This window comes from Triticum dicoccoides, chromosome 2B (genome assembly GCF_002162155.2).
Source record: "Triticum dicoccoides isolate Atlit2015 ecotype Zavitan chromosome 2B, WEW_v2.0, whole genome shotgun sequence".
In the NCBI taxonomy this organism is placed as follows: domain Eukaryota; kingdom Viridiplantae; phylum Streptophyta; class Magnoliopsida; order Poales; family Poaceae; genus Triticum; species Triticum dicoccoides.
Window position 1 is genome coordinate 445763364 of NC_041383.1, and position 16759 is coordinate 445780122.

Here is a 16759-nt window from a genome sequence, read left to right on the forward strand (position 1 = left end):
GGTACACATAGGAGAACTGAATGTCAACCAATAAAACTAGGCAAGATTCTAATTTATCTCAAAGAAATCAAAATACGTACGCTAGATAATAACTTAGATATAAATCTCCCGGAATTTCAGAATTCAGAATAACCCTTTAGAGAGCTTCTTTTGGTACTATCTACAGAATAGAGGATTGCACAACACAAGCTTTAGCTAAGCAGAACACCAAAAGGGGCGGAAATCGGGTATACAAAATATAGATATTAAGTGTTCAACCATGGTTGGAGCATAACCGCTGACAACCACTTATTATAGCACGTTCAAAAATAACCCCATGATTATTGCAAATCATGATGATAGCCCTAGTATTGCAAGAAATCATGCTGGGAGAATCTCTAGCAACTGAACAGAGATTATTGGCTTATCCACGCTCAACTCCCAAAGAGAAAATGTCCATCCAGGTCCCTGCGGGCAGGATACGGTGTAGCACCAGCGACCACCATTTTTCTTCTTGCAGAAAAAATACCATATTAGTAACACATTTATTGATTTTTACTTTTGTATCTAGAAGGGAAAAAGAAAAAACCAACAACATGACTCCCATCTTTCGAGCAACACAACACAGCACATCATGGGGGGAATTTATTCTGTAGACCCTATTTCAATCATGTGCATAATACATCATCAACAAAGAGCTTTTTAATATGGTCCCAGTTGAGCAAGCAGCAATGGATAGAAGCACATCCACTATTGAGTGGTCAGTAACAGAGTCAGTTTTGGAAGTACATTAATTAGCCACAACTAGCAATACCAGCAGGGCCGCAAATTATTATGCAGTCGCAGGAATAAACAAATAACTGTTTTCTCAGTTCGAAAGTTGAAAAAAGATCAAACATGGACTTTAATGGACCTGAAACATCCAGATCTATACATAATGAATGTGCTAAACAGCACTTCCAATGACAGATCGATGTCGACCACCTCATTAGACCGAGACATGACTGCAATGTTACCAGATAACAATTTCCGTAAGATGATAATAACTAGCTTTGTTTGCCAGGATATGCATCATCTAGATTCTAGACCATGCTGAAATATCTAAAGCTTCTTTCTCCTCAGGAGTCAAACTAGTTTAGCTTGAAAGTTCATCATCGATGTAATATAGCATGCATCTAATATCTAAACACCTTATACTAGCTTTATTGATTATAGTCATGTGATTCAATGTGAGCATGAAAACTATTTAGAGTATAAGTAGCATTCAGTGTCTACTATCTGGAACAATTGGTACATGTACTAGTTGCAAAAAATACTAGAAAACAAAGAGAAAACACTCCAAACAAATAGAGGTTTAACATAGGAGAACAGAAAAATACTAAAAGAAGCAAAAATATGCACATCAAATATCCAACAGATTCCCCCAACAAGGATGGATATGTGAAGAAAGATAAAGTAATCTACATAGGCTGCGATGCAACATCACAGGCTAGGCCTGGTGAAAACATACCAGGTGACATAAATAGCCTGAAGGTGCGTCATGATTCACCAGGCTGGCAGCATAAATAGCTTGTTTCGACTTATGCTCAATGCAACTGGCAGCGTGACAATGTTAAAGTTGTCATGTGGGGCCAGTCCTATAGGCGCAAGGGACCTGGGCGGGCCAGCCCTGCTCCTGCCTAAATATATATCCTAGTTTAATTATAGTTTTTTTAGATTAGGAGTCTGGGTATTAGTTGGAAAGGTTTAGTCCCGTAGGAGGTTTTCCCTGCCAACACCCAATTATATTAGGAGTCTGTAATCTGGTCTTGTAATTAGGCTATATATAGCCAGCCCTTGGGATCAAGAAAGGCAAGCAGAAAAATAACCTATCTCTCTTCCCGTGTTCCTGCGCCTCGGCGCCCCTCCTCACCTCCTTCCCCGACCATAGGTCGACGAGAGCGGCGCCCTCATCCCCCAACCTCACACGACTACAACCTGTGGTCCAATCCAGCCCAAGCCCGTGACAACTTGGTATCAGCTTCCTCGTCGATCCCAGCGGCCATTTCTCCACCACCGCCGCCGGCGCCTCTGCCGAAAACCCTAGAAGAACTCGCGACCAAACAGCACGAGGATCATGAACCCGTGGTCGCCATGTTGAACAGCCTCTCTAAGGAAAACCACACCGCTCGGACAGAGCGCACTGAGGACCGCGCCACCCTCCAGTCCATCGCCGAGACGCCAAAAACCTCCAGGGCCAACTGGTGGACACGTCGCAGCAGCAGCGCGCGCACAACCTGGCCCTCCTTCGGCAGGAAGGTAAGGGCACGCCTCAATTGGGTGGTCTCGGGCTCACGTGGGCTCTAGACGTGTCGTCCCACACCGGGGCCCCGGCCGATCCGGCGGAACGGGCTCCGCGCCTCTACAAGATTGATTTTCCCCTCTTTGACCGGGCCAGCGATCCGCAGCCATGGCTGACACACTGCAATCTCTTCTTCCTCGGGCAGCGAAAGCCGGAGTCAGATAAGACGTGGCTCGCCTCCTACCACCTCACCAATGTCGCCGCATTATGGTATGGCCACCTCGAGACAAAGCTGGGCCAGCGGCCGTCCTGGACCGAGTTTCAAAAACTGATCGCCAACCACTTCTGACCGCCTATCCGCGCCGACCCCTTTGGCGAGCTGATCTCCACCCGCCGCTCCGGCACCGTGACGGAATACTCCAAGCGATTTCTAGAGAATCTCTCTCGGGTGCGCCCCATTGCCGATGACGATGAGCGAGATATCTTCACCAACAACTTGGGCAAGCCCATGAAAACTCAGGTCAAGATGCTGAAACCGGCAACTTTGGACGCGGCTATGGACTTAGCCATCTCTTTTGAACACCTCAATACCGGCACCGGCACCGCGGCCACCCCTGGCCGGCCCAGCCGGCCACTCCGCCCCATGGCCGCACCTACTCCGGCCTTACCAGACACCTCCAACCCCACGCCCGCGCTCGTCTTCAAAAGACTCACGCCGGCCGAGATGGATGAACGGCGCGCTAAGGGTCTCTGTTTCAATTGTGACGAGAAGTTCACGCGGGGCCATCGCTACAAACGGCTGTTCTACATTCAGTCCGCCGACGCCGAAGAGGAGCAGTTTGAGGATTTCCAGGAGGCACAAATCTCGCTCTTGGTTGTCACCGGAATTCCCACCAGCGACACAATGCAGGTCGCTCTTCGCATCGGAGACCGTGACTTGATCGCCTTGCTGGATTCGGGCAGCACTCATAACTTCATCCACGAAGAGCTGGCCACGATCGTCGGGCTGCCTTCTCCTCCAATCGTCGCTTGGGAGTCACGGTCGCTAATGGCGATAAGGTGACCTGTCGGGGCCTCCTTCAGCAGGCCGCGATCACCATTGATAAGGAGCGTTTCGTTGTTGATCTGCATGCCATTCCTTTGGGCGGGTTCGACATCGTCCTCGGTACACGTTTCCTCAAAACGCTTGGGCCAATTCTCTAGGACTTCACTACGCAGTGGATGTCGTTTTGGCACTCGGATCACCGTGTGGAGTGGTCGGGCCTCGGCTCCCTCGGACGGCCTGCCCACCTATATGCGTGTGAAGGCAAGGACCTTCTGGACAGCCTTCTGGCCACTTTTGCCGATGTTTTCGCCGACCCTCCGGGCCTGCCGATGCAGCGCGCACATGACCATCATATTCATCTTATTCCCGGGACACCGCCGGTTGCTGTCCGACCCTACCGCTACCCAACGATTCAAAAAGATGAACTTGAGCGCCAATGTTCAGAGATGCTGGCTCGTGGTCTGATCCGTCCTAGCTCTTCCGCATTTTCATCCCCCGTTCTACTCGTCCGAAAGGCCGACGGGACTTGGCATTTCTGTATCGACTACCGTGGTCTCAACCTTGTCACCATCAAGGACAAGTTTTCAATTCCCGTCGTCGATGAACTTCTGGATGAACTAAAGGGCGCCCGCTTTTTCACCAAACTGGATCTCGGGTCGGGTTACCACCAGGTTCGGATGGCCCCTGAGGATGTCCACAAGAGAGCATTCCGCACACATGAGGGCCTCTTCGAGTTTGTGGTGATGGCCTTCGCTTTGACCAGTGCTCCAGCGACGTTCCATGCACTAATGAACGACGTCCTCCGTCCCTATCTCCGTCGGTTTGTGCTTGTCTTCTTCGATGATATCTTGATCTACAGCTCATCCTGGTCGGATCACCTACGTCATGTCAAGCTCGTCTTGGAGGCTATGTGCACACATCAGCTGTTTCTCAAGCGCTCCAAGTGTTCCTTTGGGGAAGAATCCATGGCTTATCTGGGACACGTCATCTCCGCTGCAGGAGTTGCCATGGACAGCGACAAGGTTCGAGCCGTGGTAGACTGGCCGGTTCCGCCCCGTCCGCACTGTGCGTGGTTTCTTAGGACTGGCAGGATACTACCGCAAGTTCATCCGGGATTTTGGCACCATTGCAGCCCCCCTCACGGCGCTCCTCAAGAAGGACGGATTTCTTTGGACGCTTGCGACGACTACCGCCTTTGAAGCTCTCAAGACAGCTCTTACCACCGCCTCGGTGCTTCAGCTGCCGGATTTTGCAGTTTCATTCATTGTGGAGTGTGATGCATCTGGATCTGGTTTCAGGGCATTCCTACATCAAGGTGGCGGGCCCATTGCCTATTTCAGCAAAACCATCGCTCCGCGCCATGCCTCTCTTGCCGCTTATGAGCGGGAACTCATTGGTCTAGTGCAAGCTGTGCGCCACTGGCGGCCCTATCTTTGGGGACGCGCGTTCATCGTCAAAACTGACCACTACAGCCTGGAGTTTTTGCTGGACCAACGCCTCGCTACCATTCCACAATATCATTGGGTGGGCAAGCTGTTGGGATTCGACTTCACGGTGGAATATAAACCAGGTCGACAAAACATCGTCGCCGACGCTCTTTCGCGCCGTGATGCTCCTGCCGGCCATGCACTCGTCATATCCGGGACTTCCTTTGATCTGTTTGAAGCTCTCCGTCAGGCTGCACACACGGACCCGGCACTCGTCACTTTCCAGGAACAACTCGAATCTGGTGAATTAGGCCAGCCTTGGGCTCTCGTTGATGGCATTGTTACCTTCCAGCAACGGGCTTATGTGCCACCCGCGTCGCCGCTGCTCGGGGAAGTACTGGCCGCAGCCCATGATGCGGGCCATGAAGGTTTCTAGAAGTCACTTTATCGTCTTCGCCGGGATTTTCATCTGCCGCAAGCAAGGGCAGCACTTCAGCAGTACATTCGTGCTTGTCAGGTTTGTCAACGCAACAAGACGAAGCAGCTGCATCCAGCCGGCCTATTGCAGCCCTTGACAGTGCTATCCCGTGTCTGGGAAGACATCTCCATGGATTTCACTGAGGCACTTCCGAAGGTGGGCGGCAAAAGTGTGATCCTGACCGTCGTGGACCGTTTTTCCAAGTATGCGCATTTCATCCCCTCGGCGCATCCGTACACTGCGGAGTCTGTTGCTAAGGCCTTCTTCTCCAACATTGTCCGACTTCATGGGTTTCCAACATCCATCGTTTCAGATAGGGATGCGGTTTTCACTTCGGGCTTTTGGAAGGCTTTGTTTGCCGCCGCGGGGACGCGCTTGCACATGAGTTCGACAATCTGAGGCCGTCAATCGCGTCATCACCATGTACCTTCGTTGCACAACTGGGGATCGCCCACGGCAGTGGCTCCAATGGTTGCCTTGGGCGGAGTATTGCTACAACACTTCGTACCACTCAACATTGAAGGACACTCCTTTCAGGGTGGTTTATGGACGGGATCCCCCCTCACTCCGGGACTATACGCCGGGCGAGATTCGCAATCAGGCCGTGGAACGCCAGATCGTCGACCGCGATTAATTCTTACTCGACATCCATGAGCATCTCCTTCAGGCAGCACAACAGTACAAGCATTACTATGATGATAAGCATCGGGCCCTTTCTTTTGATGTTGGAGAGTGGGTTTGGCTCCGTCTTCAGCACCGGCCGGCGGCATTCCTTGGAGTAGGCGCAAAACGGAAATTGGCTCCCAAATATTATGGGCCTTTCAAAGTCCTCGCTAAAATCGATACGGTTGCTTACCGTTTGGAGCTGCCCCCACGCGCCCGCATTCACAATATCTTCCATGTCGGGGTCCTGAAGAAGTACCATGGTCCGCCGCCGGAAGTTCCGCCGATGCTTCCACCTCTGTTTCAGGGACGAGTACATCCAACCCCTGTCCAAGCATTGCGTGCTCGTATTGCTCGTGGTGTTCAGCAGGTGCTCATTCACTGGGAGGGCCAGCCGGCGTCTACTGCTTCATGGGAGGATGTCACAACCTTCTGCGAACGTTATCCAAGCTTCCAGCTCGAGGACGAGCTGTTTCAGAATGGAGGGGGAGATGTCATGTGGGGCCAGTCCTATAGGCGCAAGGGACCTGGGCGGGCCAGCCCTGCTCCTGCCTAAATATATATCCTAGTTTAATTATAGTTTTTTTAGATTAGGAGTCTGGGTATTAGTTGGAAAGGTTTAGTCCCGTAGGAGGTCTTCCCTGCCAACACCCAATTGTATTAGGAGTCTGTAATCTGGTCTTGTAATTTGGCTATATATAACCAGCCCTTGGGATCAAGAAAGGCAAGCAGAAAAATAACCTATCTCTCTTCCCGTGTTCCTGCGCCTCGGCGCCCCTCCTCACCTCCTTCCCCGACCATAGGTCGACGAGAGCGGCGCCCTCGTCCTCCAACCTCACACGACTACAACCTGCGGTCCAATCCAGCCCCAGCCCGTGACATAAGTATACAGCTTCATTTGAATGTTAAGTTAGAAGTTTGACCCTAGTCGAGCAAAAGTAATTTGGTAAGATGGTGGAGGCTGGGGAAGCAGTCATAGAAATTGACACGCAAAGTACCGACATAACGAAGTGTATGCTTCTGCAAATCACACATGAACAATCTAGCTATCAAATTGATAGCAAACAGACATAGATTTTTAACTAATTGCTGTTAATGTGATAATCACAGTGTACGCATTAGCAACGGGCCACAAAACTAATCAGAGATATAGGGACAAGTGCAATGTCCTTAGTTCGTAATATCAAATGCATGAATGTCACAGCACCATCACCCAGGCCGGGTGCTTGCTGAGTGACGATCCCGGATCGTCAGATTCCGACGGGTTTTAGAGGAGCACTGAATACAAGACCTCAAAAATGTTGACAAGGGTCACTGTAATGTATTGTACGCTTCTCTGATGGAGATTCTCTATCCACAAGAATGTGGTAACTGGCAATACGACAAAGGAACGGCACATATGGCTAAACAATAACAGCAATATCAACTAACCTAAAGAAGTGCTACACAAGATAGCAATCCATTATTTGGTAACACAGTTCAACAAATAAGGCTTTACTTTAGCATGGTAAGACTGCATAAGATATCAGACCCATCTACTGCATTAAGGGCATCTCTAGCAGATCCCCAAAAAGTCAGATTTAGGGAGAAAATGTCTGGTTTGGGGGATTAACCCCAGCTAGCAGACCCCTCAAACGGTTAATCCCACAAAACTATAGCTTTTGATTCCACAAAAAGCCACCCTCTAGCCTATTTTGCTCAGAACATTACACACACGCAGAGAGTATTCTCTTGCAGCACATGGATATGGGTCATAAAGCTTTACATAACCAGATGCTAGACTACTACTACTACTATCGATCACTCAGAGAGAAGCTAGATGATCCGCTGATAGACGCATGCGAGAAGCAAATCCAAATCAACGAGAAGCAAGATCAAATCAACGAGATGCAAGCCCAGAGAAAGGAACTTAAGAAGCTTTGCCTTGCACTCGCTGCTGCAATGATTTGGTTCATACTCCCTGGATCAGCAGCAACAGTTCTTGTGGGAGCCATTGCACACTGATGATGTTCTTAGTGAAGGCCATTAGCTAGAGAAACTACTATGTTCTTAGTAATATTTGATATGTATCCTAGATCAAGTTACGAATTATATATGTTATGAAAATATATGTCCAAATGAAGTTTGTATGCAAACATTTGAAAAAAAAAGAGCAAAAGAAAATTTTGGGGGGGTTAAGTTTTGGGGGATCTGCTAGATGAAGAGAATTTTAATCCCCTAAAAAGTAGTTGTTAGAGGATAGGGGATACGATGAGGGATCTGCTAGCCCTAAACAACTAAGCCATGCTTATACTTTTGTTGGCATACACATGCTAGTATTAGAATATACAGCACTAGAACTTCTGACACAAGCAAAATAAGATGTAAATCGAAAATGAATAAATAACATGTTACTTAAATATAAATTATTTGACAACCTTAATTTATGATTCCAAATATGAATTCTGCAACATCATGTAGCAGCTTACAGCTAGCAACAGAGGAGCCTTTTTTTTAAACAGGGGATCTACTTACATAGAGACCAAAACAAGGAGAAAATGTTTCAGGAGTTAGGTTTACCTGCTCTATGAACACCATTCTCGTGCATTCTGGAACATGCGCAACCAAGGACTCGGACCACCCTTCTCAACCTGCCATTCCTTGGGGTACCATGGGTATTGCCACATCATGAAGGAACGCTCCGGGTGTGGCATCATAGCAAGGTGCCTTCCATTAGGGGAACAAAGGCCCGCGATACCAAGAGGAGAACCATTAGGGTTAAAAGGATAGACTTCGGTGGTATTGTTAGCGTCATCACAATATCTCAGAGGAGCCAGATTAGAGTTAACAACACCAGATAAAACATTTTTATCTGGGAATAAGGCTCTCCCTTCACCATGAGCAGCCCAAATGCCCAAGGTAGAGCCTTCCATGCCTCTGAACATTATAGCAGGAGATTCCCCTATGGCCACACTGGTAAAGCGGCACTCAAAACGGCCAGATTCATTGTGAATGAACCTTGGCTGGGCCATGTCTCCGCCTGCACCAAGAGAACCTCCAATATCTGGTCCTGGCACCCAACCGAGAAGGGACATGAGCTGACAGCCGTTACACACTCCAAGGCTGAATGTGTCTGGCCTGTTGTAGAACTCCTGGAACTGTTGTATGAGAGGCTGGTTGAACCTGATAGAAGCTGCCCAGCCTTTTGCCGAATCTAGAACGTCAGCATAGCTAAAACCGCCAACAAATGCAATCCCACGGAATTCCACTAGAGAGGCCTTCTGATTCAAGAGGTCTGACATCGAAATGTCCCATGGTTCAAATCCAGCAGCATGGAATGCAGCAGCCATTTCCCTATCACTGTTGCTCCCTTCTTCGCGAATGATGGCAACTTTCGGTTTAGATGACGCAGTCAATTGCTCCCTGTCTGTGAAGTTGGGGGTGAAAGACAGATGCCACAAAGGAGATGTTCGGCTTTTTAAGCCTTCTTTCTCTAGCTTGACACAAGACTTCAGCCGTTGTAGCTCCTCAAGCTGGAAGCTCGTTTCTTCCCACAAATCCCTGAGGTCTGAAACGCTTTCATTCAGGCACATCTCATCATCAACAACCAGCTCTATCTCTGGTGTTGTGTTTACTTCTCCTATTACGTTAACAGAGACGCCTGCTGCTTGAAGCTTTTCCTTTACAGCAGCAAGGTTATTTGAGTGAACTTCAATGACAAGACCAAGCTCCTCGGCAAAAAGTGCTTGTAGAAGGCCACTGTCTTTTGAGTCAATGTTGAGGTTAACACCACAGTTGCCAGCAAATGCCATCTCAAGAATAGTAACAATAAGCCCACCATCACTAATGTCATGACCGGCCGAAATAAGACGTTCACCAAGCAATTCCTGAACAGCCTCAAATACTTTCTTCAAGTAAGGAACATCTTCTATGTCTGGGCAGTCATTTCCAATTTGGTCAAACGCCTGTGTGAGAGCAGAACAACCAAGCCGCCGTTTTCCTTTAGCCAGGTCAATATGTAACAAGACACCATCCTTTCCCAGCTTTAAATCTGGAGTGACAGTCAAAGTTATATCAGGACAGGTCACATAAGCACTGATAACAAGATTGCCAGGAGCCTTGACTACCTCACCATCACATTGAGCTGCCATAGAAAGGCTGTCTTTTCCACCATCAATTGCAATACCAAGTTCAATCATGCAGTCAGCCAACGCAACAGCGGCATCATACATATCTGCTCCTTCTCCGTCAAGCTTTGCAGCATACATCCAGTTACCACTTGCTTTGACATCAGCAAGTGATGTAACTTTAGCCCAAACCAGATTGGTCAAGGCCTCCCCAACAGCAAGCCTTGCCATGGCCTTAGGATTAAGTAAACCCTTCATTGGTTGTTCTCCAATGGCGCAAGCACCACCTGTCAGATCTGTGTATGTCTGTGCAATCACGGCGACATCGGCAAGTGGAAGTTGGAGAGGACCAACTGTCTGCTGCTGTGCAACAAGACCTGTCACACACCTGTCAACCTTTGTGGTCAAGAAACGCTTTGAACATACAGAAGGCAGCTTCAATACTCGCTTAAGAATATCCATTAGCGTGACCTCAGGTGCAATATCTAAGGGCTCACCCAAACGACAAATTCTCTTAAATTCAAACATCTTCTGAGGCATATCTCCTAAAACCTTTTCAAGCTGAAGATCAACAACGGGGACGGGAGAGGGAAGGTCATTCAACTTGGCATACTCCACGGCAGCACTATCGATCAAAACAATTTTTCCACTGCCATCAATTTCCCCAAGGACAGCCATTGAAACTCTTTCTCTCTCACAAAGTGACTCCAACAGGCTTCTGCTCTCAGGCTTCACCAACAATGCATCTTGTTCCTGGTATTCAGCACCCCAGATCTCCAACACAGACAATGTATGATCACCAACGACAATTTTACGGATATCAATTTCAGCACCCTTAGGATAGATTATTTCTTTCACAACATTGCAATTTCCACCAGCACCCTGGTCATGAATGCTGATAATTGGGTTCTTCTCTCCCATTTCTACACATGCCCTGACAACACGATACAGTTTCTGTGACATCTCAGCATCTCCGCGCTGCACTGCATTGAAATCAAGCTCTGCGTCATTCTGCCCACTAACCATACTTGAGGCAGCACCACCACCCATACCAATTCTATATGCTGGACCACCAATCTTCACAACTAGCATGCCAATTTCTGGATCCCCCTTATCTATATGTGCATGATCAATCTGACCTATTGCTCCACTGAACATTATTGGCTTTAACCACTCTCGACGCTCCCCATTTGGCAACCTTGTACCAAAGCTTCTTGTAAATCCCTGAATCATAGGCTCACCAAACTTGTTACCATAGTCAGAAGCACCATCACTAGCATCAATAAGGATCTGCAAAGGAGAAGCTAAGTTCGATGGGTATGAAAAGGATGAATCCTCCCAAGGTGCATAAAATTCTTCCATTCGAAGATTTCCAACACAATAACCAGCAGTGGAAGCAACGACAAAAGAACCTCTTCCAGTTGCATGTGTGTCTCTTATGCGACCACCTGCACCTGTTTCAGCTCCTGGGTAAGGTGCCACAGCACATGGAAAATTATGGGTTTCTGCTGTGAACAGAATGTCAAGCTCGCGCATCATGAGGGATAACGGCGAAGTGGAACCAGGTAGTGATGGACGTAGATGATTTACTGGGTGTCCTTTTATTGCACTTGAGTTGTCCTTGAAACCAATTACAGAGTTATTAGGGTTGGCCTTCAAGGGGCTCTTCACTAACTGGAACAAAGTACTAGCCATGGTCTCTCCATCTATCACAAGCTTTCCGTTGAAAAACCAATGCCTGCTGTGTTCACTATTGGATTGCGCTATATCAAAAAGCTCCACAGTAGTTGGATTGCGCTTGATGTCGTCTCTGAAGAGGTGGGTGTAGTATTTAATATCTTGTTCATCAAAAGCAAGCCCCATTTTCATATTTATTTCCTCCAATGCTTCCCTCCCCCTTTCAATGACTGGTATAACACTGATAGGTTCTGGAACTACATCTGACCAAAATGATGTGAGCTTGCTAGGATAAACACATTCTGTCATTCTGTCATGAACCAAAGCAACAAAGCTGTTGAGTTGGCTTTCATCAAGTTCTCCACTGCCAGGCTGAAGGTGCAAAAGATATCTTCGAGATCTCTCCAAGCGAGTTACTTCTATTAATGATAGAGCTCTACAAATTGAGACGGCATTGGTTGAGAAAGCAGTTGAAAATGTCATCCGTGGTCCAACCTCAACAAGGACAGAATAAGGGCTGCTACTGATTTCCTTCTCAAAAAAGCTCCTTGTTTGTAAGTTATCAGGTTCATAAGTTTCTGCAAGGAGCCACTGAAGTGTTGCAAGCTTATCAGACGCTAGTGCCTTCTCCAATTCCACATTAAAACATTGCTCAGTCTGTATGTCAATAATATTACAAGAAACTTTTGCCTGAACTTTCTTGAGTAACTCCTCAGTCTCATTGTCTTGAAGTAGTGGTTTACGGTAAAAATGAATAATCCTTGATCTTGACTCCGCCTCATCAACCAATTCCTCTAGCAATGGGCTAATAACGCCCCTATATACTGAAGCACTAGGAGCATGCCTTGGTCGCTTATTTGGAACAGTAGTACCTCTCTGTTTAGGTAGCCTGCAAAGATGCCGTAGGTCCAAGCAGTGTCGAACCATTCGTGACCTTCTCAACCAAGGATTTCTTGCAGAGATGAAACCAGGACTTTGTTTTCCCTAAGCAGAGCATACATATAATATAAGCGAATGAAAAGTTTAAATGCAGAAAACAGAAGCATAAGTAAACTAGGTACTAGCCCCTCTGTTGATTTATTCAAGGCACAGTTTGACATTCTAAACTTGAACTTTGACCATAGATTTCGCATACAATACTTTTTCAAATTTACAGAATCACAGTCGCTAGAAAATGAGGTGGAATACGATAATACAAACCCCAACAGTATCACTTTTGTGTAATATAACTCAGGTTGTCATAACTGTTGGTCAAAGAAGGATGATCAAACTGCACCCAATAGAAATCGATTGTCAAAGTGATTTAACTGGGTGCATACCACATTACTAGGAAAGCATTGAAGGCGCAGCATACTGGCTCCTGTCATTTCACCAGGAGATGCCATATTTCAGGCAATCCGGAGGAATAATAGACACTCCCAAAACCTGTAAAGCATGGAAGAGTAAATCAGCTATTGAACATAAACTCAAATTTGTTCTAGGAGGTATGAGACTAGACATTATATTTCATATCATCTGCAAGTGGCGAGACCAATAATTCCTCTCACTATATTTTAACTATGTATGCTAAAAGGCTTCGCGTATACGCATACACACGTCAGGACCAAAATCCTTGCATACGGATACTATTAACCAGTTCCAACAAGTGCTCAGCAAATTCTGTCCACTGCAGTCATAACAACATCAAAAGATGAGCGGTGCATATCTGTATGTACAAATTACACACCCACGCAACGCACAAATCAGATGACTGGCATTTTGTGCACCGAACAGGAAGCGTTCATCACAAGAAAGAAAGATTTACTGCTGCGCGTGGCATGAAATCTTATGTTGGGCTGTCTTATTTCACGAACCCAGTGCGCGAGCGCTTAGTGGAACCCCAGACTCTAGCATCACCCCCCGTCAGTTGAAGTGTTGAACTACCAGTTTTCTTTTCATACAGGAGGCTACAGCTGATGGCCCATCACATGGCAAGCAAAACCCACAGCAAGCTGGCCAGATTGGAATATCCATCCAGGAAAAGAAACTTTGTATTAGAATGAACTGAGAACAAGGCATCGAGATTGAGAGGCCAACCTGGCTGTATCCTGCAGACCAGCACGTAGTCGGCGGCCGCCGAACTCGCCGCACCCGCGTCCTTGGCTGCACGCCCTCGCTTCCTTGCCGCCGGGTCTCTCACGAGGTCGCCGCGCCGCACAGTGGCACAGAGCACGAGGACAGCACTACCGCGAGGGCGGCGGCGAGAAGGGTATCCTCCGCTCGTTTTACCTTTCCTTTTTCCCTCTTCGATTCGATGGAATCGTTTTCCTTTCTCCCCCTATCCTGTAGGAATAACTTCCCTTTCGTTTTCTGGGCATATTATTCCGGGTAGCATTTTTCTTGTTTATAAATAGTTTTTTTTAGCATCAGTACATACACAAGCGCTCATATACATGCGCATACACTCATCCCTATGAACGCACACACGCACATCCTACTCCTATGAGCACCTCCAAGAGATTGAGTCGGCATATCATCTTAAGATTTACGAAGTCACCGGCGGCGCCTCGTCGTCGACGAGAACGTCTCCTCCCACTGAAAACGCATCACCGGAAATCCTGAAATAAATCCACGATAATGCGAGCACCAGTTTATAAATAGTTGAATTGCTTACCACATGTGTCACAAGGTATTATTTTGGATAGCCTTTGCTCATGTGACTGAACTGATATGTATCTTTTGAAGCGACTAGTAAATGTATACGTGCAATACATGTTAGTATTGGTGAGAAAATTATTTTTAGGATATCTGTCACGTGTTAATTGAATGTTTATATTAGTTAAGATATCAACTATGCATTAATTATATGATTAATGTAGATGTTTATATTAGATAGGGTATCGGGTATGTGTTAATTATATGATTAACACAGACATTGATACTTTATATGATATAATTACACGCTAAATATGTCGAGCGCTCATCACTGGATCAATCGATGTCGTTGGATTGGCATAATTTGATAGTGCAGTTTAATTGGATCCTACCTCTTTGGGTATTTTTATATTGGTATAGGTACAATCGCGCCAGCATCGTGACTGAGCTGGCCCATCCAGCGAAACACGAATTTTATTCAAAAAGTTTCAAAGTTTTTTTTGAAATATTGAGAACTTTTTGGGAATAGTGTTTTGATATTCTTGAACAGTTTTTGAAATTTGTGAACATATTTGAAATTTTGTGAACATTTTTTAATATATTTTTCAAATGAAAAAAACCCTAAAAAATAAAGATAAAACCAAAAATTAAGAAGAAAGAAATAAAATGGACCAAAACCTTCTAGGCGGTTCACAAAAACAAATTCCCCGTAGACCTAACTGGGTTGGGCCTGTGGTGGGGTGGCGAGGACAATATTAGAAGAGGACGCATTAGATGGCTTGGTGGAAGATGTGTGTTCCAAAAGATCAAGGAGGTACGGGTTTTTAGGATTTACACTGTTTCAACCTTGCACTATTGGGTAAACAAGCATGGCGTCTTCTTGACAATCATGATTCTTTGTGCAAGACGAGCATTCCAATAGGCAATCAATTTCCATATTGCCGAGAGATAGCCCAAAACTTAGAGCCAACGCTTCTTGACAATCATGATTCTTTGTGCAAGACGAGCATTTCAATCTCTTGCACAAAAAGTGGGATGCTCGTCTTGTTATTAATTCGGATAATATGAAAGTCATTGACAATGAAGAATGGAGGACGGTCTGCATGAGCAGCAGCTGGCGGTGGCAATTTTTTTTTGGCTTGTGTTTTTTCTTACTAGTTTTGAACATTGTAACGGATAAGATTGCCCATGAACTTGCTAGGTTAGCGAAATTTCCAGTGACAAGAGATTGGTTTGAGGATCCCTTGGATGAGATTGTATCTCTTCCTATAGACGATGTAACCGTTATTTGCAATTAATAAAAAAATATTATTTTAAAAAAATATTGGGTCGGCCCTCTCCTGAGCCGCTTCATGCGGAAGGTTGACACCTTGTCGCATACTGTCAATTGCCCGCTAGGCCGTCACTACCAGTTCAGAACAGGACTAGAGGGGTGGAATGGGCCAGAGTGATAATACACTTGCTGCTCACACCTAAAGTTTTTTTTAAAGATCCAGCAATTGTTGGCTTTTCATATCATTAGCAGGAAGTAGTGGGAAATACAAAGTGGGAGTACAGGTCCTAGGACAAGGTATAGATACGGTGTACATCACATTACAAAACGGTCTGTTATTTTCTGGCTGTAATTTGGACATTACAGTGGCTTACTCCTCATGGCGGATCCCAGAAGGGGCTCTGTAGGCAAATAGCTCCGGCATGCCGCCAAAGCTCGACGGAGCTATCAATGGCCCTTGTGATGTCCCATGGCGTTGGTTGTTTGCGTTTGAAGGTGTAGTTGTTTCGCCCTTTTCAGATTTCCCAGCAGGTTAGGAGTATGATGGTTCTTGCGCCTTTCCTGTAGGCTGTTGGTGTCACGTTGATCATTTATTGCACTATCTCAACCGAGCTTGAGGATTTCCAGGAGTCGCTTGGGGTAATTTCAGGCATCCTCCTCTTCTCCCCACCGTGTTCCAGACTATAAGAGTAGTGGGGCAGCACCAAAGCAGATGGTGTGCCGATTCCAGGTTGCGGACACATAATTGGCAGAAGTAGTTGTTAGGTCAGTCGCGTCTCTTGAGGCGGTCATTTGTCCATAGATGATCTTTAAGCATCGTCCAGGCGAAGAATTTGGCGTTCCCCTATGCCAAAACCTTCCAGACAAGGTCGTCCAGGCTGGATCGGAGCCTACCCTGAAACTGCAGTTCGTAGGCCGATCTTGCTGTGTACTGGCCCTTCGCGTCCTGGTTCCACCTTATGGTGTCAACAACACCATCCCTGAGTACCGTGGCTGCGGCGATGATTAGGCGATGTAACCGAATGAATTGTCGCAGCAAAGGTTGAGTGTCTCTGTGGCTCAGGTCCTTTATCCAAGTGTCGCCCCTGAGTGCCTCCCGCACGGTTCGCTTCTTCCGCTTGGAGTGGTTGTAGAGGCCAGGGTATGCTGAGGCGAGGGTGCATGCTCCAATCCAGTGAGAGTGCCAGAACAGAGCC

General features: G+C 46.7%; 1 protein-coding gene across 2 annotated transcripts; it reads right to left on the reverse strand.

The window, feature by feature from the left end:
- Window positions 1–230: 230 nt before the first annotated feature.
- Window positions 231–13923, reverse strand: LOC119364126 (probable phosphoribosylformylglycinamidine synthase, chloroplastic/mitochondrial). 2 transcript variants are annotated; one of them, XM_037629539.1, is made up of 4 exons: window positions 13733–13923; window positions 12976–13081; window positions 8433–12640; window positions 231–492 (listed from the first exon to the last, which is right to left on the reverse strand). In XM_037629539.1, the coding sequence occupies exons 2-3, from the start codon at window positions 13039–13041 to the stop codon at window positions 8438–8440; spliced, it is 4269 nt and encodes a 1422-aa protein (XP_037485436.1). In that variant the 5' UTR covers window positions 13042–13081; window positions 13733–13923; the 3' UTR covers window positions 231–492; window positions 8433–8437. The 2 variants fall into 2 exon arrangements, with proteins under 2 accessions (XP_037485436.1, XP_037485435.1); XM_037629538.1 differs by having other exon boundaries at window positions 231–489; window positions 13733–13922.
- Between the last annotated feature and the right edge of the window lie 2836 nt (window positions 13924–16759).

Coding starts and splice junctions, on each gene's coding strand:
- LOC119364126 (XM_037629539.1), bottom strand. CDS start 13,041: ATGGCATCTCCTGGTGAAATGACAGGAGCCAGTATGCTGCGCCTTCAA. Junction 12,641..12,975: donor AATGCTTTCCTAGTAATGTG/GTATGCACCCAG, acceptor TGCTCTGCTTAG/GGAAAACAAAGTCCTGGTTT.